At 35.0% G+C, this 27,224-nt stretch overlaps 1 protein-coding gene across 1 annotated transcript in view; it reads left to right on the forward strand.

Annotated features, from left to right (window-relative positions):
* Window positions 1-27,224, forward strand: part of CPNE8 (copine 8) — a 234,557-nt gene that overhangs the window by 183,591 nt on the left and 23,742 nt on the right. The window contains exons 15-16 of the mRNA XM_025930235.2: window positions 3,157-3,338; window positions 10,490-10,617. Coding sequence (XP_025786020.1) covers window positions 3,157-3,338; window positions 10,490-10,617 — 310 coding nt within the window. The remainder of the gene's footprint in view (window positions 1-3,156; window positions 3,339-10,489; window positions 10,618-27,224) is intronic.

Consider the following 27,224-nt stretch of genomic DNA (forward strand, 5'->3'; position numbering starts at 1 on the left):
TCATTGTTTAGAGCTGGGCTGGATGGAATGATAAGGGAGCGATAGTGAATAGGTACAGTGTTTCTTTTTGAGGTAATAAAAATGTTCTAAAATCAGAGTGATGGTTGTAATTATCTGTGAATATATTAAAAATCATTGAATTGTACATTTCAAATGGCTGAACTGTAAATTATGTGAATTATATATCAATAAAACTTCCTTAACAAGAATGTATTCAAGTGTGATTTTTTATAAATGTATAATGTAACTGTAAAACAAAATCAAATATAAGTTTAATTATATCCAGTGTTTAAAGTATTACAAAATCCTTAAGTATAGAGTTCTAGCTATGAATAAACATTATGGAATCTGACTGCCTAGATTTACATTTGAATTTTATCAATTTTTACTATGCCAGTAGGGGTAAGTTATTTAATCTGAAAAATGGGTACAATAAAATAGTACCCATGTTATAGGTTTGTTGAAGGACTTACCTTGAAGTAAGGTGTTCAATACATGTTAAATTCCCTGCTATCATAATTATTATTCATGTAACTCGGGCCCCAATGTTAACCTACCACAAGTTCATTTTCATATGCATTGTTGCAGATACAGAGATAATACAAACGTCCCAGATTCAAAGAATGGACAATTTGGCAAATTTTTAATTGCTAGATTTTGTGGTGCAGAACACAAGAGTCATTTGAGTAGGAGAGAAAAGACTGTAAGTGTTGGAATAAACAAGGAAGGTTGTCTGGTGCAAATAAAACATAAGCTGCAGAGAATGAAGTGAATTTCAGGACAAGGTGGCAATTGAGAGGCAGAGATAGGAAGGGAGATATCATTAGTGATACAGTGAAGAGACTGGTCTGACACAGATGCCGGAAAGAAGTGACGTCCTTACATGAGTGGGATCCAGCCCTGCTCTGCATGATAGGCGAAGATGTTTAGACATGCTAGAGTATGAGTGGTATTTGCATTTTAATTTTAAGTTATGATTTTCTTAATGAGATAGAATTAGTCGCCTTATTACAGCCAATAGGTAACAACTCTTCTTATATTTGAGAGTTGTGTTAGATAACCACTTAGTCAAGTAATGATAATGCTTCCCTGTGGCTCCAGTGGGCTTTTGACCAAGTGCAAAATTCTAATTTTAGAATAAAGTGTCAATGAAAAATTGCACCAGACAATTTAAACGGGCAAGGAAGACATTATTCAAGACTATTGACATAGAGGAAAGTCTACTGGAGGTCGAGTCTACTGGGATATAGGGAAAAAATTGAACTCAACTCCTCTAAAACAAAAGGTGGGAGGGATTTTAAGTGCTTCTGTGATCTAATGGAAAAGTACTGAGGGACCTTACAGGGGTCATTGGTCTGTTTGCTAGTCAGCACTTATGGAAGCTAGGCTCCTACCTTCCCAAACAGACTAGGAGATAGGAGTGCTCTCTTTCTCCATGATTACATTTCAAAGGGATGTCTCCAGGTCCTAGAGAAAGACATCCCTGGGTAGTAGAAGATTTACATCTCAAAGGTGCAGAGAAAGAATTTATAATTGCAAGTTTTGTAAAGCAAATGCTCTAAGAAAAGGAAGGTCAGGGGTCTATATTTATGAAGAACTCTTTCCAAAGTTTAGTCAAATCGAGAGGAATGAATGTTAAGTCTATTTGGTCAGAAGATACTTTTTCAGAAATTTTGTCATGTGGGACCAGCCCTTGAATGCGGGTAATCCTTTGGAAATACAATTGCATTTATGTAATGCATTATTTTTAGACCAAAAATGTTCTGTGTACAATTATATGTATTATAAACCAAGGGGATATCTCTTTTTAATTTTGTTTCTCTTTGGATCACAAGTGCTGATTATTATTATTATTTTTTTCTTATCAGAAAAGAACTGTGCCCTGAGGCTTTCCTTCTTCAGGCAATGTTTTAATATAGAATTGAGCTTTATGTGCTATTACAAGTCCCATTTAACTTTCCATTTCCACTTAAGAAACTAAGTGGACTTTCAAGCGGCCTCTGTGCTGGTAATTAGGACAACTCAATGTGAATATCAATGTATTTGAGTGGTAGCACGTATATTTCTTTCTGACTCAAATTCATCTCTATTCAAATCCAACACCCTATAGAGTATAAGTATATTGAAATTTCAGAACCTTGTGGATGACCCAGACAGTAATAACAGTAGCAGTTAAGCCTTACATTAATATGGCGCTTTGGTATTTTTAATCACTTCACACATAATCTCATTTTGTCCTTCAGTATAACTGTGGTAGGATTTATTGCAGACATTTTATAGGTGTTGTCTTGAAAATTCTGAGACTGGACTTTGAGTCTTCTGACTCTCAGTTTAATGTATAGTTAGAAACAGTGAATAATTTTTCAAATACAGATATTTCATTAGATTGAATTTGAAAATCGCTATGCTTTCTTTTCTTTAAGTGATTAAATTGGGATATTTCTCAAATATTCAATTTATGTTTATAACAGAACTTTAGGAAGCTTTGTAATTATTGAAGCCCATTAAATCAGTTGAGTCCTTTAATTATAGGTATAAGGATTCAAGGCAAAGGCACATGATTTTTTAAAAATAAAGATGACATGGGGCGCCTGGGTGGCGCAGTCGGTTAAGCGTCCGACTTCAGCCAGGTCACGATCTCATGGTCCGTGAGTTCGAGCCCCGCGTCAGGCTCTGGGCTGATGGCTCAGAGCCTGGAGCCTGTTTCCGATTCTGTGTCTCCCTCTCTCTCTGCCCTTCCCCCGTTCATGCTCTGTCTCTCTCTGTCCCAAAAATAAAATAAACGTTGAAAAAATAAAAATAAAAAAATAAAAAAATAAAGATGACAATAAAATCAGTTTAACAAAAGTATTTAAATACTTCTTCTGTAAATGAGATTCAAAAATAGCCTGTGGCATTGACAGTGAGGAATAATTTCTGACAAAATCTACATATGCTTTGGCATATCTTTGGAAAACTTTCTACATGTCTGTATAATGTAATAACTATTTCTATGTTAATATCCATCCAAAAAGAAACTATTTGACATAGTATGGTTGTAGGCAAAAAACATAATTTTAAGTATTTCATTCTGAAATAGACATCAAGAAAATGTTGTCAAGAAAATGACATCTTTACTCTAATCAGTTATGTTTGAAATATTTTTTCTGTCATCAGGCAACCCTGCCCAGCCCACTTCTCTCCATTACATGAATCCTTACCAACTGAATGCCTATGGAATGGCCCTGAAAGCAGTGGGAGAAATCGTTCAAGATTATGACAGTGATAAAATGTTCCCAGCTCTAGGTTTTGGTGCAAAACTGCCTCCAGATGGAAGGATATCTCATGAATTTGCTTTGGTAAGAGTACATCACAAGGATTTGATCTTTTGAAAAAAATAATATCGGGGCGCCTGGGTGGCGCAGTCGGTTAAGCGTCCGACTTCAGCCAGGTCACGATCTCGCGGTCCGTGGGTTCGAGCCCCGCGTCAGGCTCTGGGCTGATGGCTCAGAGCCTGGAGCCTGTTTCCGATTCTGTGTCTCCCTCTCTCTCTGCCCCTCCCCCGTTCATGTTCTGTCTCTCTCTGTCCCAAAAATAAATAAACGTTGAAAAAAAAAAATAATATCTTTTAATGTTGGTTCACTATGCTTTAGTCAGTCACGTAGCAACTCTTTTGACTATAGACTCAGCTCAATTTTGCAAAATGATTGATTTAGAAGTGTGATATAATGGAAGAAAAAGACAGTGAAATAGATTAGTAATAAATATATCTATAGTCCATCTGGTTTCAGAGGGTCTAATCTGGTTGTCTATTGCTATATGATGAACTCCTTAAAAGTTAGAGGCATAAACCAACACCATTTCATATACTCATAATTTTGGAGTCAGGAATTTAAGCAGAATACAATAGGAGAGGATATATTTCTTCAAGATGTCTGGGGTCTTAAGTAGGATGCCTTGATTGGCTAGAGGTGGCTGGAATTGTTGACTAGAACCACATATCTGGGCTTCATTCTGGCTGCTGGTTGGATTGCTCAGTTCTTCTCTATATCATGTGTTCTGGGGCCAGCATGTCCCCTAAGATGGCTTCTTTGCTCATATCTGATACTCAGGATGACTGAAATAGCTGAGTTGCCTGGACATCTCTCCCTTTTTCAACATATGACCTGCCCATGTGGTTATCATGGACCTCAGCACAGTATGGCCATCTCTTGGTAGTCAGATTTCTTACATGGCAGCCAGCTTCCCCAGAATGAGTATTCTAAAAGGCTGAGGCAGAAACTGCAGGGCTCTCTATACCATAGCATTAGAAATCCCAGAAAGTTGTTTTTGCTAAATTCTCTTAGTCAAGCAAATCACTAAGGCCAGCCAAGTTTCAAAGTAACCTTCACCTCTCAATGGGAGGCTGTCTCAAAGAATGTGTGACTATCTTAATCTACCATATTCAAATTTAAAGGATTAGTTATGACTAAAATTAATTTCTTTTAACGTGAAGCAATAATTGTGGCTATAATTATGATTTCAATAGAATGGAATAGATATGACTGAAATAAATATTTATCTAGTTAATGTTTACATAGATCTAGTCCATATTTTGTGATTGAAGATAAGCAATGTTGATAATTGAAGATAATGCACTCTGTTTTCCAAATAAACTCCACAAAGATAATGCTTATACACCCAGTCAGCCTTATTCTCCCTGTACTTTCTGATCAAATAATGGGAAAATCAATATAGGAATGGTTGCCTGTCATTTTGGAAAAACTTTGGCTTTTTCTGTTTAGAAGTGCCTCCCTACCCTCTAGACATTTCAGGACTAAATCCTTGCATCCCCATTATCTTTGTAAGTCTTTGCTGTTTTTATTCATGTTACAGAAGCAATGCATAATCAGAGATTTTTTAGAAGTTCTGCAAGCAAAATAAAAATAATAATACTACCATTTTTTGAGTAATTACTGGGTGTCAAGCCAAATATTTACAATCATTTTCTTATATGGTCTTAATAAAATTCCTGTGTGGTAGGTATATCATGACTGTCACATTGCATCACTCTAGGAAGTGTCAGTCATATTGAATACAGTTAAAGAGTGTCCCATGTGTTGTGTAATTCAGCTTAGGGTCACAGGAATTAACCAGGATTCCAGAAGACAGGACTTGAACCCAGATCAGTCTTATTTTAGAATACATGCTCTTTACTACTAAAGCAAATTTTATAACAGTGCCTATATGAATCCCACCTCTCAGATCTGTGCTTTTTAACACCATGATATAGTATGATTATGATACATACATATGCACACACACACTTCCCGAAGCTTTTGTATGATTAGATTTAAACTTCCTTAAATATCTTTTAAGAGCAGTATTTTTACATTTTTATTTCTATACTTATCCTTGCTTATCTATTCCATTGCCCACACAATTTCAGGAAAGGTTGCTGGAGGCTTTAATTCTTTCTTCCATGAATTAGCCCACATGCCACATTCCCACTGTCATATAAAAATAAATATCTATTGGGATTTTGTTGTGTCTTAGAGAATTAAAATCTCCCAGAAACTTATAAAACCATGAAAATCACTCATGTGATGCTAAGTCTTAAGTGCTTCAGGAAAAAGGTCATGAGCTATTTTAAAGCTTAAGAAAGAGAATAATTATGTTAAACTAAATGGGGCTTATTAATTTTTCCTTCCATACATTTCTTCTCACCCTTGTGTATGTTTTTTTTTCCTTTTATCTCTCTCTCTAAACCTCTCTTTTTCTGCTTTTCCTACTTCCAAATTCTTTCCTCACAACAAAACCAATGCAAATATCTATTGCCATGGAAGGATTTTTTTTATTATTTGCATCTTAAAAGTTCGTGAACCCAACTCAAATACTCATAGGATAGAGATCATACCCCTTTAAAGTTATGAAAAATAGTCCCCCAAATTGAAGATGAAAACAACACTGATGATAGCACATGAACTTTAACATTACTAACTGATTAATTTTTTCAAAGCACTTTTGTTTTCTTGGGTAAATAAGACAGGTAAGACTTAAGTAGGTCTTCAAAGAGTTAGTATTTGATTTGATTTTTTGCTAAACTATTCTGTTAACTTCATCCTTAACTGTCTCTAGGTGCTGAAATGGCAAATAGAAAAACTGTCCCATATCAATCTAACAACTAATATACTCTGTAATCCTAACAAACCCTCATATTTTCATGGTAAGAATTTGTGATGTATATTCATAAACATTAATCTATTTATCACACTGAGTTCAAGTAATCTTTCAGTTAGCAAGGGAGGCCTTCTTAAAAATTAATCCCTCATTGGTGAGTTTAGGGCTAACACAAATGTTGAAAGTTGAACATAAAACCTTATTTTTTTATGTTTTCTTTGCTGTTAATCCAAAGGGTCTCAGATAAACCCCAGCTTTTTATTTGAAATATGAATAAGAATATATTCATGTATTCCATTGTGGAAAAAGAACAGGGAATGTACCACCACATTAGCACAAACGTTGTGAAAAGGAGTCATTGCTCTCCTCCCATTGTGATTTTGATGACTCCTTAAGGTGTTATAACCGAAAATATAATAGCATAATAGTGTGGAACTTTAGAGGAAGTATTTGTAATGGGCATGAGGCCAGTGACCCTTAAAGGAAAGTCTCCTGCAATGATCAATAGAGAAATGGTACACCTGTCCAAGTGATTCTTCATACTAGATCTCGAAAAGTGCTGGCCTACTTTTCACTTATCTTGTCATTTATAGATATCTGCACAATTTAACGTGTGTGTGTTCTCATCCATCTAGATGCTAACAATTTGAGGCGGCTGGGTGGCTCAGTTGGTTAAGCATCCGACTTTCAGCTCAGGTCATGAGCTCATGGTTCGTGAATTTGAGCCCTGCATTGGGCTGTGTGCTAACAGCTCAGAGCCTGGAGCCTGTTTCAGATTCTGTTTCCCTCTCTCTGTCTCTCTGCCCCTCCCTGGCTCTCACTGTCTTTCTCTCTCAAAAATAAAAATAAACATTTAAAAAAAAATTTTAGATGCTAACAGTTTAACAAGCAAGGGTCTTAACACTGTATGCATAAAATAGAAGCTCAACAGATGTTTATTTATTGAATAAAAGGGAGACTTTTCCCCACAGTAAGCAATCTCTGGGCAGCAGCAGATACATTTCAAAGAGTAAAGTAACAACTCCTTAGAGCTTCTGTTCAACATTTTGTCAGCTTGTTAGGCCTGCTGAAAAGTATTATAGGTTCTAGGCAGCAGCAGAGACTATATATAGTCTTCTCTTTTAGTACTGAATCTAAATATTCAGTACAATCTTTCAGGGAACCAAATGGAGGGGAAAATGGAGAAGGGCCCAACATCCCTCCCCACACTTAAGTCTGCACTGTGGGAGTAGTGCTCGTTTCAAATTCTGCTCTTTATGTGCTATGTGTTCTACAAATTAACATTATTTTATAAATGGAAAAGGTTGTTAATTAAAATGGAAATATAAAATAGGGCATCCACTGCCCCCTTCATTAATAAACAACAAAACTGAATGCACTTATTTTCAAAAATATCCTGTGCTTTTGGGCTAGTTGCACACATGAGCTCATTTTAATTTGTTTTAACAAGTAAAAACTAATTGCTTGTTAGTAATTAGTAACTAACATATAATTGGTTTGTGAAAGGAGTTTTAAACAGACTTAAAAAAAATATTTGTGTAACTCATTATAACTTTGTTATTAAAAGGAAAATCTGGGGCGCCTGGGTGGCGCAGTCGGTTAAGCGTCCGACTTCAGCCAGGTCACGATCTCATGGTCCGTGAGTTTGAGCCCCGCGTCGGGCTCTGGGCTGATGGCTCAGAGCCTGGAGCCTGTTTCCGATTCTGTGTCTCCCTCTCTCTCTGCCCCTCCCCCGTTCATGCTCTGTCTCTCTCTGTCCCAAAAATAAATAAACGTTGAAAAAAAAATTAAAAAAAAAAAAAAGGAAAATCTCATTTTAATAGCTGTAAATTATTTTAAATAATCCTGATATCATGCCAAGCATATATTAAAAAGTGTATAATTTTACATCATAAATATTTTTATCATCCAACTCGTATGAGGAATTCTTAGAGCAATTTATTACAGAATTAGGACTAAAGCAGAAATCAGTGCTTTATAATTTTTTTTTAATGTTTATTCACTTATGTGAGACAAAGAGCATGAGCAGGGGAGAGGCAGAGAGAGAGGAGAACACAGAAATCGAAGCGGGCTCCAGGCTCTGAGCTGTCAGCACAGAGCCCGACGCAGGGCTCAAACCCATGAACTGTGAGATCATGACCTGAGCCGAAGTCAGACGCTCAACCGACTGAGCCACCCAGGTGCCCCCAGAAATCAGTGCTTTAAATATTCCATAATGACAAATAGAACATCCACTAATTATCTTTCCACTAAGAAATAAAATGGTGAGAAAAATGGTGACCTTGTAATTTCAGTTCCACAGGAATACAGAAAATATATTATTTTCTAGAAATATAAACCCTTAGTCAAAATGTTAAAAGGATAATGAAAAAGTTGCTCAGAACCATCTTGGTTTGTATTTCTCCCCCTAAAGGCAGATATGGAATACATTTTTATATGCTAAAAATCAATAATGAGTTTTAATTTTAATCAGCTTCATATCTGATTAAAGGAAGAACACTGTAAAATTTTATTTAAAGGAAGGTTAAATAGGTCAGCTCAGATTAACATCAAAAGCAATCATTAACTGCTTTGTGCTAAATATTAAGCTTTTACATTATAATTTCAATCAATTAATGTAACCAATTGTATAATATAAAATTATAAAGAGGTCTATATTATTATAAGAGGGCTTTTATTATTTTTATGTTTTTAAAAATTGACATGATAGTTAATGAATAAAAAATTTGATGAAAAGACAAAATTAATAGGAAAAAGTGGGTAAAAATTCCTCTCTCAGAAATGGCAAAACTGAAGTGGTTGAAATAACTTTGGGGCACAGTTATCTAAGCTCTCAGTGCCTTAGTTTCTTCATTTGTAATGTGGAGATAATGACAATACTTTATCTGCTTTTTTTAGGGTTGTTATAAAATCTATAATACATGTAAATGCTTTAGTGTAAAGCTTAGTATATAAAATTCAACAAAGTTTAGTTATAAATGGCCAGTGATTGTTCGGATATAAACATGCATCATGAAATTATTATTAACTGTGTTTAAATATAATTAAGGTCTCTAGTGTTTTAAAATGTATCTACAAGTTTTTAATACTTCTCCCCTTTCAGACGTGGAGCCTAACTCCCCTTCCCTTGAGCATAGGCTATACTTAGGGATGCATTTTTAGCAAATAGATTAAAGTAGAAGTGATGGTGTGCATCTTATGAGACTGGTTTATAAAGGGCATTGGGGCTTCCTTCTTGCTGTCTTCTTGGATTGCTCATTCTGAGGAAGTTTGCTGCCATGTTGTAAGAACACTCAAGCAGCCCTGCAGAGAGACCATGTTGACCTCCTGCCAGCAGCCATTTAAATGAGCCTTCTTGGAAGCAGATTCTGCAACTCTGGTTAAGCTCTCAGGTGTCCAGGTTGGCATACTGACTGCGAACAAGAACCATCCATTGAGCTGCTGCTGACACCCAAAAGATGTTGAGATAAGAAATAATTACTGTTTTAAACCACTAACTTTTGACGTAATTTGCCACAAAGCAATAGACAACTAATATACTGCTTCATGTTATTTGTTAAATCTGGTCCAGGAGAATTAACCCTCATAATACCAAAGCATTTAAGATATGGAAAAGCTGGTCTAGGTCTCCAGGTGTAAAGTTGCCCTTCTAGGTGCCATCTCCAGAATAAGAATCTAATGGCAAGCTCATTTCCCTTAAAGAACATGGATGATTCTTTGATTCTATTCCTTTTACCTTGCCTTGACATTTCTCACACCAGATTGCATTCCTTCTGTGCTTGGGGTTATTGCAACATGAAAATGTGCATGTGGCAGATGTTTCATATTTTTCCTTCTATAAGGTAAAACTGAATGGATAGCAATTTTTTTCTTGATTTTAATAGATATCACTGCAGAAAACTCAGAAAAGACTGAACAGTTTAAAGAATGAAAAAAAGCCACCAATTATATGTAATCACCCAGAGTTAACCACTGTTAATATTTACTTCTTTTCAGGGTTTTTATATGTTCTTCTCTACATATTCACAGACATGTGTAAAATGAAGACATTAATTATGGAATGTTGTGATATTCAGCTTCTCAAGATTATTTAGAATTTTCTGCAGTTCTTTTTATGAAGAGTATCAGTTTTTAATGACTATATATTAGATTCATCATATCATAATCTACATAATATATTGTAATCTATTGTTGACCACTTAATTTATTATGTTTTGCTATTATATAAATGTGCTTCCAAAAAATCTTTGCTTCCAAAAAATCTTTGAGTATCAACATATCTTTTCTCTTTTTCATTTGATCTTTATAGACACTATTAACTTTTACTCTTTTTTGCCTGTAAATTCTACAGAATGGAAACCCTCAAAATCCCTACTGTGATGGCATTGAAGGAGTCATGGAGGCTTATTATAGGAGTCTGAAATCTGTACAACTGTATGGGCCAACCAACTTCGCTCCTGTAATTAATCATGTAGCAAGGTAAGTGGACGGAGACAAGATGTTTATCCCAGTGTCCCAGACAGCAGTGAAATTATATTATTGTTACCATGACTCCACAAATGAAAAGTGTTTTCTTCTAATTTACCTCTAAGAAAATGAGGAAAAAGATACAGGGGGAAGAGTCTCCACTGAGCTATCGTAATACTTTGCTAAGAACTTTACAGCAAAATCTCAAGTGAAGAAATATACACTTAGTTATTATCAGAACCTGTATTTGTTCAACCAAGAAAAATGTTCTATTCTTTGAAAAGGCAGCCATGAGAGCAATAACAAGATCGATTATGATCTCAATGGTGTAAATCATTCAATCTAATATCACGTCCCATAGTAACATAGAAGTAATAAGAGACCAAATTCCATGAAGACAACTAAAGTCTTTCAGTGATAATATAGGGCACATTATTTTAACCACTCTGAATTATTATAATAGCTAATTTTAAGAATTCCCAGAGCTTTACCTGTATATAGTACATAGTATTGAGTTCAGAATATAATTGCTTATGATTCCAACTACATTTTCTAGAAAAAAATTTAAATGTAAAAATGTACACACACTTATCATTTTCTTCATCAGTGTATAAACAAATAAATTAGACACCACTTTCAAAATCCCTAAAAGGTTTGACCCAGTTGCAGATCCTATGAAACACTGCCTTATTTTTAGAAAATTTAAAAAGTGTAGCTTTTGTGTCCTTCCAAATATGTAGTAAGAACGTGAAAATATACTACATTTGGATAATTTTATCAATGCACAAAGGTGATATGAAAACTCAGTTCTCTGTTTAACGGTTCTGGTACTGAATCATCTCCATACTGGACATCATGAGTGACTTAAATGTGTTCTACTTTCCATTATCTGGGACATAGACAAGATACTAAAATACCCCTGTATTGGGGCTGACCTCAGTGGAACTCTGCTGTGGAAGTCCACCTCAGGTTGACAATGATACATTGATGACCATTTTCTGAGTGTTTTTGAAATATTAGCTCAGGTTTTTGAAATATTTCCACCCACAATCTGTTTTAAGTTATGAATTTTACATCTCAACTCTGGACACAAACAACTAAAAAAAAGGATTATTTATGGAATGATACTTATCATATATTTCCTTTTTATTTCTATGGTGTCCTATTATTTTATTTCTATGGTGTCCTAATATATAATTTATTGTCAAATTGGTTTCCATACAACACCCAGTGCTCATCCCAACAGGTGCCTTCCTCAATGCCCATCACCCACTTTCCCCTCTCCCCACCCCCCCGATCAAGCCTCAGTTTGTTCTCAGCTTTTAAGAGTCTCTTATGGTTTGCCTCCTTTCCTCTCTGTAACTTTTTTCCCCCCTTCCGCTCCCCCATGGTCTTCTGTTAAGTTTCTCAGGATCCACATATGAGTGAAAACATATGGGATCTGTCTTTCTCTGCCTGGCTTATTTCACTTAGCATAACACTCTCCAGTTCCATCCATGTTGCTACAAATGGCCATATTTCATTCTTTCTCATTGCAAAGTAGTATTCCATTGTATATATAAACCACATCTTCTTTATCCATTCGTCAGTTGATGGACACTTAGACTCTTTCCATATTTGACTATTGTTGAAAGTGCTGCTATAAACATTTTGGTACAAGTGCCCCTATGCATCAGTACTCCTGTATCCCTTGGGTAAATTCCTAGCAGTGCTATTGCTGGGTCATAGGGTAGCTCTATTTTTAATTTTTTGAGGAACCTCCACACTGTTTTCCAGAGCGGCTGCACCACTTTGCATTCCCACCAACAGTGCAAGAGGATTCCTGTTTCTCCACATCCTCTCCAGCATCTATAGTCTCCTTATTTGTTCATTTTAGCCACTGTGACCAGCTTGAGGTGGTATCTGAGTGTGGTTTTGATTTGTATTTCCCTGATGAGGAGTGACGTTGAGCATCTTTTTATGTGGCCATCTGGGTGTCTTCTTTAGAGAAGTGTCTATTCATGTCTTCTGCCCATTTCTTCACTGGATTATTTGTTTTTCGGGTGTGGAGGTTGGTGAGTTCTTTATAAATTTTGGATACTAGCGCTTTATCCAATATGTCATTTGCAAATATCTTTCCCCAGTCCGTCAGTTGCCTTTTAGTTTTGTTAATTGTTTCCTTTGCAGTGCTGAAGCTTTTTATCTTCATGAGGTCCCAGTAGTTCATTTTTGCTTTTAATTCCCTTGCCTTTGGAGACGTGTCAAGTAAGAAATTGCTGCGGCTGAGGTCAGAGAGGTTTTTTCCTGCTGTCTCCTCTAGGGTTTTGATGGTTTCCTGTCTCACATTCAGGTCCTTCATCCATTTTGAGTGTATTTTTGTGAATGGTGTAAGAAAGTGGTCTAGTTTCAACCTTCTGCATGTTGCTGTCCAGTTCTCCCAGCACCATTTGTTAAAGAGACTGTCTTTTTTCCATTGGATATTCTTTCCTGCTTTGTCAAACATTAGTGGCCATACACTGGCGGGTCTAATTCTGGAGTCTATATTCTATTCCGTTGGTGTATGTGTCTGTTTTTGTGCCAATACCATACTGTCTTGATGATTACAGCTTTGTAGTAGAGGCTAAAGTCTGGGATTGTGATGCCTCCAGCTGTGGTTTTCTTCAATATTACTTCGGCTATTTGGGGTCTTTTGTGGTTCCATACAGATTTTAGGATTGCTTGTTCTAGCCTTGAGAAGAATGCTGGTGCAATTTTGATTGGGATTGCATTGAATGTGTAGATTGCTTTGGGTAGTATTGACGTTTTAACAATATTTATTCTTCCAATCCATGAGCACGAAATGTTTTTTCCATTTCTTTGTATCTTCTTCAGTTTCCTTCATAAGCTTTCTATAGTTTTCAACATACAGATCTTTTACATCTTTGGTTAGGTTTATTCCTAGGTATTTTATGATTCTTGGTGCAATCGTGAATGGGATCAGTTTCTTTATTTGTCTTTCTGTTGCTTCATTTATTGGTGTATAAGAATGCAGCTGATTTCTGTACATTACTTTTGTATACTGTGACTTTGCTGAATTCATGTATCAGTTCTAGTAGACTTTTGGTGGAGTCTATCGGGTTTTCCATGTATACTATCATGTCATCTGCAAAAAGTGAAAGCTTGACTTCATCTTTGCCAGTTTTGATGCCTTTGATTTCCTTTTGTTGTCTGATTGCTGATGCTAGAACTTCCAACACTATGTTAAACAACAGCAGTGAGAGTGGACGTCCCTGTTGTGTTCCTGATCTCAGGGGGTAAGCTCTCAGTTTTTCCCCATTGAGGATGATATTAGCTGTGGGCTTTTCATATTAGCTGTGGGCTTTTCATAAATGGCTTTTATGATGTTTAAGTATGTTCCTTCTATCCCGACTTTCTCGAGGGTTTTTATTAAGAAAGGATGCTGAATTTTGTCAAATGCTTTTTCTGCATCAATTGAAAGGATCCTATGGTTCTTATCTTTTCTTTTATTAATGTGATGTATCACATTGATTGATTTGCGAATATTGAACCAGCCCTGCAGCCCAGGAGTGAATCCCACTTGATCATGGTGAATAATTCTTTTTATATGCTGTTGAATTCAATTTTCTAGTATCTTGTTGAGAATTTTTGCATCCATATTCATCAGGGATATTGGCCTGTAGTTCTCTTTTTTTGCTGGGTCTCTGGTTTGGGAATCAAAGTAATGCTGGCTTCATAAAATGAGTCTGGAAATTTTCCTTCCCTTTCTATTTCTATTATTTTTTGTTATTTTTTTTCATATATATACAGGTCTTGACCCACAAAATTGATTTCAAAATCCACTAATGGGTCATTACCTGTAATTTGAAAAACATATCCTAGCTAATTATATTAGCCTATGTGAGTAGTGTCATCTGTACTCTATTTCCCAGTTTTTTGATGTTTGTGAAATAAAGCAGTATCAAAAAATAATATTAGTACAAAATAAATTATAGTTGTCTCATTCTCTCTCACCCAGTACTATAGAGATTACTGTCTTTTATAAAAAGATAGAAAAATGATAGGATTTCTTTTGTGCGAATTCATGCTAGTTATGATAAATGTTCTCGAGGGTTTACTAGTTAATTTTATATTTTTTACCCTGGATATCTCTACTATTAAAATTAAACTTTTAGATATACAATTTCTAGCTGCATTTCTATATACCATTTAAAACTGTAGGCTCTATACTGTCCTATTACCATTTTTCATGTATTGTCTAGCATTTTAAGAAATTCTCAAAGATAGGGATAGATGCCAGCTAACTATCAGATTCTCAGCAATAATCCGTGATCTAATAATTCTTTATTATTTTTTTAAATGAGAGAAAATAAGAAACACATAAGATACAGCTTTTGAGGAATCCTCTTTTCCTTCCAATACAATCTGAAGTCTCATGTATCTATGTCTTATTATGAAGCTACATAAGAAATGCTTTACTCCTTTATCTTTGAGAATAGGTTTACTTTAATTTTTAAACTTTTTATTAAGACAGACAATTTCTGGGTGGGAGGGAGGGGAGGGTGGGTGATGGGTATTGAGGAGGGCACCTTTTGGGATGAGCACTGGGTGTTGTATGGAAACCAATTTGACAATAAATTTCATATATTGAAAAAAAAAAAGACAATTTCTGTCTGACCCAAAATCACCATCCAAAAAATTTATCAGTTTAAAAGACAAGGTACTGGGGCGCCTGGGTGGCGCAGTCGGTTAAGCGTCCGACTTCAGCCAGGTCACGATCTCGCGGTCCGTGAGTTCGAGCCCCGCGTCGGGCTCTGGGCTGATGGCTCAGAGCCTGGAGTCTGTTTCCGATTCTGTGTCTCCCTCTCTCTCTGCCCCTCCCCCGTTCATGTTCTGTCTCTCTCTGTCCCAAAAATAAATAAACGTTGGAAAAAAAAAAATTTAAAAGACAAGGTACTATTTTTTTCTAAATCATGAGAAGTTCCATAGTTACAGTGTATGAGACTCCTGTTTTAAATAAAACTCAGTGAGTATTTTGTTACTTTGAAATGCATTCATCAGTTCTTCAACATGCCCATCATATAGGAGGTAAGTGTACTTAACAAATGTTTAATAAGTGAATTCTGTATGTTAAGGTATTTGTCATTAAAAATACATTTTGTAAAATAAAAAGCAAATGGTTTTTTATTTGTTTGATTTTTTTCTTCTTATAAAGTGTGTTTTCTATATTGATAAAAGCTTAATTTGTGATAGTTTCCTATTAACATTTTGAAGAATTCTTATTCTTTTTAAGAATAATAATTTTAACCGTATGCTCATTTTTAGAACTTAAATCTATTTTATAAGACTATTGACTTTTTAGATAATATTGAAATAACAATATTGTGAGTTAACACCCAAAGCATCATGTTTGTGAAACTTGAAAGTTCTTTGTGATGTTCTGAGGTTATCCAACCGCTTGCTTCTAATTTCCTGTCTTACCAGTTTTCCTTTCATAGAGTCGTCTAGGGAATAACATTTCCGACAATGTAAAAATCCCATTCAACATCCATTGGTGCCCTGTGACAAGTTTAAGTTTGAACACTTTGGTTTGGTATTTAAGAACTTTTAATATCCAACTACCACCACTCATCCACTTTCATTTCCCTCCACATTCTCCCAAATGTGCCGTACTTCAGCCACAGAGAATCATTACTTCTGAGCTATGAATTGTCATTTTATGAATACCTTTATCAAAACACTCACTAATTTGATTCCACTCAATTGTTACATGTAGATTTTTTTCTCCACTGAAGACAGGAATTGTGACTTAATTATACATATATGTGTGTGTGTGTGTGTGTGTGTGTGTATATATATACACACATATATAAATACCATATGTTATAAATTATATTTAAATTAAATTATATTTAATATTTATAATATAATTTATAATGTATATGTTATAAACCAACATAAAGCCCAATTCTTTGCATTTACTGATAAATCCATACCTATTTGTTTAATTGAATTTTCTGTACACCATGCATTATAACTACATTTTAATAAGCGAGTTTATAATAGAAAACTAAAGGAACTGTTAATGATAATACTTAGTCTATTTTAATGACCTATGGAAAATGTGATTGTGATAAATACCTACTGTATGAGGCAGGGTCCTCAGGAGAAACGGAACTAATAAGACATACAAATATAGATATATAGATAAATTTATTTTAAAGAATTGGCTCATGCAATAGTAGGCACTGACAGATCAGAAATTTGTAGGGAAAGCTGGCAGGTTGGAAACTTAGGTAGGATGATATTCTTGCAGTTTTGAGTCAGAATCCCTTTTCCTTTCGGAAAACCGTTTTTGTTAAGGCCTTCAACTGATTGAATGAAGCCCATCCACATTTTTGAGATAGTCTCATTTACTTAAAGTCATCCAATTGTAGATATTAACTATATCTTCAAAGTAGCTTCATGGGAACTAGATAACTGGCTATCAGAGCCTAACCAAGTTAACATGTAAGACTATCATGCCTACCAAAACTAATGCATGACCGTTATGTTGTACACTGAAAACAAATTTAAAATCAGAGAAATCCTTTCCATGTATGAATTTATTAATACACCTAATGTCTATAACACTATGTTTAATTCTCAATAACTAGCAATAGGAGGAAGAAACATGTTAAGGAAATCACGTGTCTATAGAGACATGGTTGTAATAGAGTAGAGTTTACTCATCCCCTGACTAATGTCAGTGCCCTCTTGGATATATGGCGATTACTATTTTTACATTCCTGTTTACATCATCAAAATTTCTCTTCATCTAGAATTCTACCTCAATAACTTTAAGTTATTTGAAATATATTTTGTTGGTATTTTTTACCAGCTTATAACTTGAAAATAAACTAATATACCAATGAAAGTATCAATTATCTTTTCAGGCTATCATGAAAATTTTACTGTTTTCTTCCCTTGACTTGAATAATATGCATTATTTCCTAACTACTAGTCCTCTGTTTCTTGTGCCTAACCAGTTACTAGTTTTGAGGTTGTCATATTTCAGTTTCTATGAGGGATCTATCAATTTCTAACTACTGACTAGATTTTTGTATCTAGATATCTAGATGCAGGTAATCAACTAAAATTAATTTTCAGTTTTGAACCCATAGTCTGTCTCAGACAATGTGCTTAATGCCATCATGTGGAATATTTGTTTTAATCTTCACAATAACTCTATGAGCTGTCAGTAGTGTTATTATTCCTATTTTATTGATGACAAAATGGATACGGAAGAGTGGCCATTTGAGGTGGAGCTAAAATTCCTAACAGAATAATCTTATCCCAGATAACTGTTATGATGCCTTGCATAAACTTAAGCCCTTTTATCTGTGCTCCAAAGATAAAGGCACATAAAAGAAAGTGCAACAAAACTACCTATGGTTGTGGACACAGTCTGTCACTTCATCACACTGCCAAAAATACAACTTTGTAACATAAAAATTACTGTTACTTTGTATTGAAATATTTACGTATTAAGATTTAACTTAGTAAGATTTAATTAGTATTAAAATTTAATTCATTGCATATATCAAAAGTAAACTACCTAAATAAAACATTCTTGAGTCAGTTTCTTATCTTGTTGCCCTCTTTATTCCTATGAATCAATAGTAAGCTGAAAGAATATCCCACAAATCTGAACCAACCACTTATGCACTTTTATAAACATGATCCCAGAAGGTTGCCTGACAAAAGTCTCCAGGGGAATGCGTTTGAATTCCAAACCCCTGACAAAGTTAACCTCTCTCTCAGATTTATCACAGTAATATTAAAATATAAATTATGGATTGCCTATATATGAAAAAAGACATTTAGCAGGCTTTTAATAATAAAGGTTTTAATTATGCAATTTACAGAAGGATTCATCATCAGTTTCCTTTAAGCAGCAAGCTTCTTTAATACCTTTAAAATATAATTTGAATCTGCAAGAGTATATATCAGGGTTACCTTCTGGAAGATTGAGATGTGATCAGCCTCTACTTTCTACTTAGCACATTTCTGTAGCATTTCAATTATTTTATCACAAATTATATTTTTTTTTTCAACGTTTATTTATTTTTGGGACAGAGAGAGACAGAGCATGAACGGGGGAGGGGCAGAGAGAGAGGGAGACACAGAATCGGAAACAGGCTCCAGGCTCTGAGCCATCAGCCCAGAGCCTGACGCGGGGCTCGAACTCACAGACCGCGAGATCGTGACCTGGCTGAAGTCGGACGCTTAACCGACTGCGCCACCCAGGCGCCCCACAAATTATATTTTAAAGTGGGCTAAATTAGAAGAAATGGTAGCACAAAATATGATTTTGTTTGAAACTTAGCTTTACTTGCAAAGTGCAACAATATGTCAATGCATATGGCAAATGCCATAGAAATCATGGCAAGTTTTAAAAGATTAATTTATGGTGCTTTTGGTGATAAAGACTAAAATAGATTGAATAGTTCTTATGTAAAATGAAATTTATTTTCAAATTAGTGCATCTGGCAGTAGTGAGAGCCACACAATAAGCTCATATATCTTTCTACAGCATTCGAAGTTAAGAAATATAAAACATTAATAAAAGCACATGTTTATTGTAGAGTAAAATGCAGAATCCCTATGAAGTTTTAAGATAAACAACAAAGAGAAATTCCAGGTTTACTATATCTGCTTCAGGTTCTATTCCTAACTCTTCTGGTGGTATGAATATATTCTTTCCTTCTCTTAGGTAAATAGTTTCTGGTGAATCAAAAGAAAACCAAAATGAAAATATATTAAACTCAGCAATGAAAAGACATGGAGTGGCTGGATGGATAAAAAACAAGTCCCAACTATATGCTGTCTACAAGAAACTCAACTTAGATCTAAGGACATACATAGGCCAAAAATGAAGGGATGAAACAAGATACTCCATGCACATGGTAACCGAAAGAGAGCAGGGAGGGTGGCTATACCTCTATCAGAGAAAATAGACTTTAAGTCAAAAACTGGCACAAGAGGCAAAGAAGGTTATTACATAATAAAAGGGTCAGTTTATATGATGTTGATTGATATACACAGGTATCCTCCAGTTTTCAAAAGTTCACAATACACCACTTCAATTTTACAAAAGACCTATATTAGGATCTGTTTCCACTAACCAGAAGAAACCCAGAGATTTTTGCTTTTATGAAATAATTGCAGTATTTGTTTTACTGCAAGCGGTCATAGAGGCAGCGTGCATCACGAGCATGAGAGTGATGCCACCAGGCCCCTTCCCTGGGAACTACACTCAGCATCTCATCATCAAGGTGCCTTAGCTTTGAACCATGTCTGTGAGCATCTGTGCCTTATCTCCACTTATTCTGTGCATCTGTTAGCAAGATGTGTCCTAAGGTGTCAGAAAATCTAAGATAGACTATTGTTTAGGTCTGGGAACGAACACTCAAAAAGTTCCATATAAGCTAATGGTAGTTGCTTTTTTTTTCCTACTTTATACCATTTCTGCTTATAGAAGATTTCATAGGAAAGCTCTACTTTCTGATAGTGGGAGAAATGTTCATATTCATGAAGTATTATTCAGCCTTAAAAAAGGAGAGCCTGGGGCGCCTGGGTGGCGCAGTCAGTTAAGCGTCCGACTTCAGCCAGGTCACGATCTCGCGGTCCGTGAGTTCGAGCCCCGCATCAGGCTCTGGGCTGATGGCTCAGAGCCTGGAGCCTGTTTCCGATTCTGTGTCTCCCTCTCTCTCTGCTCCTCCCCCGTTCATGCTCTGTCTCTCTCTGTCCCAAAAATAAATAAACGTTGAAAAAAAAAAAAAAAAAAAAAGGAGAGCCTACCATTTGCAACAACATGGATGAACCTGCATAATGTTATGCTAGGTGAAATAAGCAAGACTTAGGAAGAAAAATGCATGATCAGTGAAAATCACTGCATGATCTCATTTATATGTGGAATTTTAAAAAGTTTAATACATAGAAGCAGAAAGTAGAATGGTGGCTAGCAGGAGAGGGGAGGTAGGGAAAATAGAGATATTGGTCAAAGGGTCCAGAGTTGCATTATGTAGGATGAATAAGTCTAGAGAGCTAATATGTTGCATGATGACTACGGTGAAATACTGTATTGAATACTGGAAATTTGCTAAAATAGTAAATATGGGAACTATGTGAGGAGATGATACGTTAATTAGTGTGATTGTAATAATCATTTTACTCTCTATATATCAAACCATCATGTTATAGATCTTAAATAATTTATCTTAAAATGAAATTTTTCTTAAAAAGTATCAATTCAACAGGAAGATATAATCATTATAAATACATATGCACCCAATATCAAAGCACCTAAGCAAAAAATCGACATGTATGAAGGGACAAATAGACTCTAATACAATAATATTAGAAGACTTCAGTACCCCACTTTTAATAATGAATACATCATCCAGATAGATGATCAATAAGGAAACTGCAAACTTGAGAACCTCTCTAGATCAAATGGACCCAACAGATATATACAGAATATTCCACTCAGTAGCTCCAGAATACATATTCTTTTCAAGCACGCATGGCACATTCTCTAGGATAGATTATAGGACACAGGCAAGTCTTAATAAATTTAAGAAGATTGAAATAATTCCAAGTCTCCTTTGCAAACACAGTAGAAAAAAAAATCAGAAAGATTCATTAATGAATAGAAATCAACATACTCTCGAATGTGCACTGAGTCAAAAAAAAAAATACAAAAGGAATTGGGGAATATCTTAAGATAAATGAAAGAACAATATACCAAAACTTACGGAATATTGTAAAGGCATTATTAAGAGGAAAGTTTATAGCAATAACCATTGCATGTTAATAAAGAAGAAAAATCTTAAAGGATCTAACTTTACACCAAAAGGAACTAGGGGCGCCTGGGTAGCGCAGTCGGTTAAGCGTCCGACTTCAGCCAGGTCACGATCTCGCGGTCTGTGAGTTCGAGCCCCGCGTCAGGCTCTGGGCTGATGGCTCAGAGCCTGGAGCCTGTTTCCGATTCTGTGTCTCCCTCTCTCTCTGCCCCAAAAATAAATAAACGTTGAAAAAAAAAAAAAAAGGAACTAAAAGAAGAAGAAAAAGTACAGGTTAGCAGAAGGAAAGAAATAATAATAATTAGAGCAGAAATAAATGAAATAGAGAATAGAAAAACAATAGAAAAAATTGACAAAACTGAGAGTTGGTTTTTTGAAAAGGTAAACAAAACTGACCAACCCTTAGACTAAGAAAGGAAAGAGACAAGACTCAAAAAATGAAAGAGAAAACATTACAACTGATTTCACAGGAATAAAAAATATCATAAGGGATTATTATAAACAATTGTACTTTAACAAATTGGACAACCTAGAAGAAATGGATAAATTCCTAGAAATATACGATGTACCAAGAATACATCAAGAGAAATAGAAAGGATGTACATACCAATAACAAATAAGGAGAATGAATCAGTTATCAAAAATCTCCCAACAAAGAAAAGGCCCAGGGCCAAGTGGCTACAAGGCATATCTTACCAATGATTTAAAGAAGAAGAATTAATACCAATTCTTCTTAAACTGTTACAAAAAAAAAAAAAAATAGAAGAGCAAATACTTCCAAGTTCATTTTATGAAGCCAGCATTACCCTGATAATAAAGTCAGACAAAGGCACCACAAGAAAACTACAAACCAACATCCTTGGTAAACATGGATGTCAAAATCTTCAACAGATTATTAGCAAACTGAATACAAGAGCACATTCAACGAATTATAATCATGACCAAGTAGGATGCATTTCTAGCATGCAAAGATGGTTTGACATATGCAAATCAATAAATATGATACAACACATTAACAGAATGAGGGACCAAAATCTCATGACCATTTCAAAAGATAGAGAAAAAACATTGATAGAATTCAACAGTCTTTCCTGATAAGAACTATCAACAAATTAGGTACAGAAGGAATTTACCTCAACACAATAAAGGTCACAGCTAACATCATACTTAATGATTAAAAAAAAAAACCAAAAACTAAAAGCTTTCCTCTAAAATATAGAACAAAGCAAGGATGCCCATTCTTCCACGTCTATTCAACATGTCTCTGGAAGTCTTAGCCAGAGCAATTGGACAAGAAAAATAAGTAAAAGTCATCCAAATTATAAAGGAAAAATAAAATTACCTCTGTTTACAGATGACGTGATCTTACATGTAGAAAACCCTAAAGACTGAAGGAAGTAAAACAAAGCAAAATAAAACAAAGCAAAACAAAAAGAAAACCCATTTACTGATGAACTCAGTAAAGTTGAAGGGTACATAATCAACCTGTAAAAAAGTTGCATTTCTAAACAAATAACAAACTATCTGAAAAGGAAATTAAGAAAATAATCCCATTTATAAAAGCACCAAAAAAGTAAAATAAAATACTTAGTCATAAACTTAAGGAAGTGAAAGGCTTTTATAGTGAAAACTATGAAACATCAATGAAAAAATTAAAGGAGACACATTTAGATGGAAAGACATGCCATATTTATGGGATTAGAAAAATTAATATTGTGTAAATGCCCATACTACCCAAAGTGTACTACAGATTCCGTGCAATCCCTACCCAAATCTTAATGATATTTCTTGCAGAAATAAAGAAAAAAAAAAAAACAATCCTAAAATATATGTGAAACCACAAAGGACCTTGAATAACTGAAGCAATCTTGAGAAAGAACAAAGCTGGAGGCAAGCATCACAGTCTGATTTTAAAACATATTCCAAAGGTGCGATAATTAAAACAGCAAGGTACTGATATAAAAAAAATAAGTGTCTATACCAATAGAATAGAATAGAGATGCCCAGACAAAAACCTGCAGGTTTTTGCCAAAAGTGCCAAGAATACAAAATGAGGAAAGAATTCTCTCTTCAATAATTGGTGTTGGGAAAACTGGATATACACATGAAAAAGAATGAAATTGGATCCTTTTACTACCACTCACACAAATTAACTGAAAATTGAACGTAAGACATGAAACTATAAAACTCTTAGAATAAAAGAGAAAACCTTGACATTGGTCTTGGCAATGATTTCTTTGTCTTGGCAATGATTTCTTGGGTATGACACCAAAAGCACAAGCAGCAAAAGCAAAAATAGACAAGTGGGACTACATCAAAGTAAAAAGTGTCTACACAGCAAAAGAAACCATCAACATAATGAAAAGACAACCTACAGAGTGTGAGAAAATATTTGCAACTTATATATTTGATAAGGGGTTCATTTCCAAAATATATAGGGAACTCATACAACTCAATAGCAAAAATACAACTAATCTGATTTTAGAAATGGGCAAAGGACTGGCACCGACATTTCTTCAAAGAAGGCACACAAATGGCCAATAGGTATATACAAAATGCTCAACGTTTCTAATCATCAGGGAAATGCAAATCAAAACCACAGTGAACTATCATTACTTTACACTTGTTAGCATGGCTATTATCAAAAAGTCAAAAAGATAGTAAGTGTTGGCAAGGATGTGAAGAAATTGGAACCCTTGTGCATGGTTGGTGGGAATCTTAAATTAGTGCAGCTGCTATGAAAAACCAACATAGAGATTTCTCAAAAAATATAGAGCTACCAGAAATCCCACTTCTGAGTATACATCCAAAAAAACTGAAATCAGGATCTCGAAGAAGTGTCTGTAGCATTATTCACAACTGCCAAGATATGCCAATGGGCAACAATGCGATATTGTGCACTTAAATTTTTGTTAAAAGGGTAGATTTTGTATTAACATTTTTTTTACCATGTGCACACACACAAAGGGGACACAGGAAAATTTAAGAAATGGTATACTTATTACTGTGATTGTTTTGATGGTAACATGAATTTATGAATATGTCCAAACTCATCAAGTTATATATCTTAATTCTGTGCAGTTTTTTTGTATACCAATTATACCTCAATAAAGCTGGGGGAAAAACTATATTAACAACTGAGACTTTATGGGTGATCAGAAGTGTTGGAAGAGAAATAAAAAGTAAATACCAAAAAAAAAAAATTCAGACAGTTAAGCCACTTGAAATGATATTTATAGAAATGCATAATATTTTACTTTCTGTATTGTTTCTGAATCTGGTAAAAATTTGCCATTTTAAGAGCATCATTTGGTAAGAAGAGCAGAAAAGCTACATTATTGTACTCAGAAGCTATTTATAGTCTTCCATTAATCTCATGAAATATAAAACCCTGTTTCTGAAACATAGTAAGAAATGCTTTTTAAAAATAATGGGTATTGAGGCACCTGCATGGCTCACTAGGTTAAGGGTCTGACTTTGGCTCAGGTCATCATCTCACAGTCCATGGATTAGCCCCGCGTGGGGCTCTGTGCTGACAGCTCAGAACCTGGAGCCTGCTTCAGATTCTGTGTCTCCCTCTCTAATTGCCCCTCCCCTGCTCATTCTCTCTCTCTCTCTCTCTCTCTCTCTCTCTCAAAAATAAATAAACATTAAAAATTTTAAAAAATAATGGGTATTTAAAAATTAAAAATGAATACCTGACAGAGATTACCTGACTTCTTTTAGTAAGAAAAAAAGCTAAGCATTAAATAGAATAGTCTCAGATCTGGTTTTGACTGTTTTTCATTGATTGTGTAACCATCAAACTTATAAATTCCTTAATGGAGAAGATCATTTGTTCAATATTGTGGGAATTGTTTTGACTATACATTGTGGAACCAGTTCAATGCTATTTTTATAGGGTGTGAACATGACACTTACTGTATTCTCTTGATCAGTCTATGAAATTACCATTTTGTTAGCTGCATGAGCAATTATGAGTTTCTCTAGTCCACGGAAAAGTTGTAAATATTTTTCTTGTCCATATCGTTGTTAATTCTGCTCTCCAAGAAATAAGTTTTGCCCTGACATATGTGATTCGTCTGTCCCTGATCTGCTCAAATTTGATTCCTTTGGGTACTTCAGGTTATGAAGGAATTTTATTGGTAAAAAGTAGATGTTTTCTTGAACCCAGTTTCTCTGTGGTTCAAGAAAACATCTTGAACTATGTGATACTATCTGTGATTCTATGATACATAAATATTCAATGAGTTTTACAGAAGTCAACCAAAGTCTTCTCATTTACTGTTTATCTCCTAAGAGTACCATAATGCTTGCTTGTTACTAGATATGACCTGCCTACTAATTATATTCTAAAAATCATAAAAGTTATTCTTGTTGAGGGGCACCTGGGTGGCTTAGTCGGTTGAGCGTCCAACTCTTGATTTCCGCTCAGGTCAGGATTTCACAGTTGGTGAGTTCGGGCCCCATGTCAGGCTCTGCACTGGCAGTACAGAGCCTGCTTGGAATATTCTCTCTCTCTCTCTCTCTCTCTCTCTCTCTCTCTCTCTCTCTCTTTCTCTCAATAAGTAAATTAACTTAAAAAAAAATAAAAGCATTGTCTTAAAAAAAAAAGGTATTCTTGTTGAGAATATAATCTAGATACCCAAAAAGTAGAACACAATGGAAAAAAGAGGTATAATAAAACATAACATGCATAAAATTCACCTCTAAATTACTGAGTATTACTTGGTGAGAACTCTGATAAACTTCAAGAACTAGAATATACTCATTTTTTAAAAAAAATTTAATGTTTATTTATTTATTTTGAGAGAGAGACAGAGCGTGAGCGGAGGAGGGACAGAGAAAGACACAGAATCCAAAGCAGGCTCCAGCCCTGAGGTGCCAGCACACAGCCCAACACAGGGGTTGAACCCACAAACTGTGAGATCATGACCTAAGTAGAAGTCAGACATTTAACTGACTGAGCCATCCAGGCGCCCCTAGAATATATTCTTAATACATACCTAATTTTTGTCTTTGTTTGGTATTCTTTTCCCCATCTTTCATCAATTTAACACATATTAAGAACTTGAATTATGGGGCCACCTGGGTGTCTCAGTCCATTAAGCATCTGACTTCCACTCAGGTCATGATCTTGTGGTTCACGAGTTCAAGCCCCATGTTGGGCTCTGTGCTGACAGCTCAGAGGCTGGAGCCTGCTTCAGATTCTGTGTCTCCCTCCCTCTCTGCCCTTGTCCCTTTCATGCTCTCTCTCGCTCTCAAAAATAAATAAACATTAAAAAAATTAAAAAGAAAAACTTGAACTATGGATGTGTCAAAAAGCATTTCTTCTGTTGCATTTCTTAGGTGAAATTCACATAACATAAAAGTAACTTTTGAAGTTTACAGTTAGATGATATTCAGCACATTCACTATGTTGTATAATCATTACCTGTTTCTAGTCCGAAACAAAAAGCATTTATGATTATTGTCTTTATAATAATCATACCATTTATTAAACTGTATTATATATTAGGTAGCATGCATGTGGTTTCTGTATTAACAATACAGAGGTGTGTAATCTTGATTTTAAAGGTAAAGAAATAAAGTTTAGATAGATCAAGTAATTTACTGAAGATCATACACATAATATGTTGCTTAGCCAGGGTATCTGTTTCTGAAAGCTATATCCATTCCTTTGTGCTAAACATACCCTCATCCATCTCACCTTTTATTAGTGAGTGAATTTCCAAGGCAGGCAGGCTTTTCTGTGTGCTGGCATGAAGTAATGTTGCTGTGTTCTAGCATGCTATT

This window comes from Puma concolor, chromosome B4 (assembly GCF_028749965.1).
Source record: "Puma concolor isolate L17-30 chromosome B4, mPumCon1.1.hap2, whole genome shotgun sequence".
Lineage (NCBI taxonomy): Eukaryota > Metazoa > Chordata > Mammalia > Carnivora > Felidae > Puma > Puma concolor.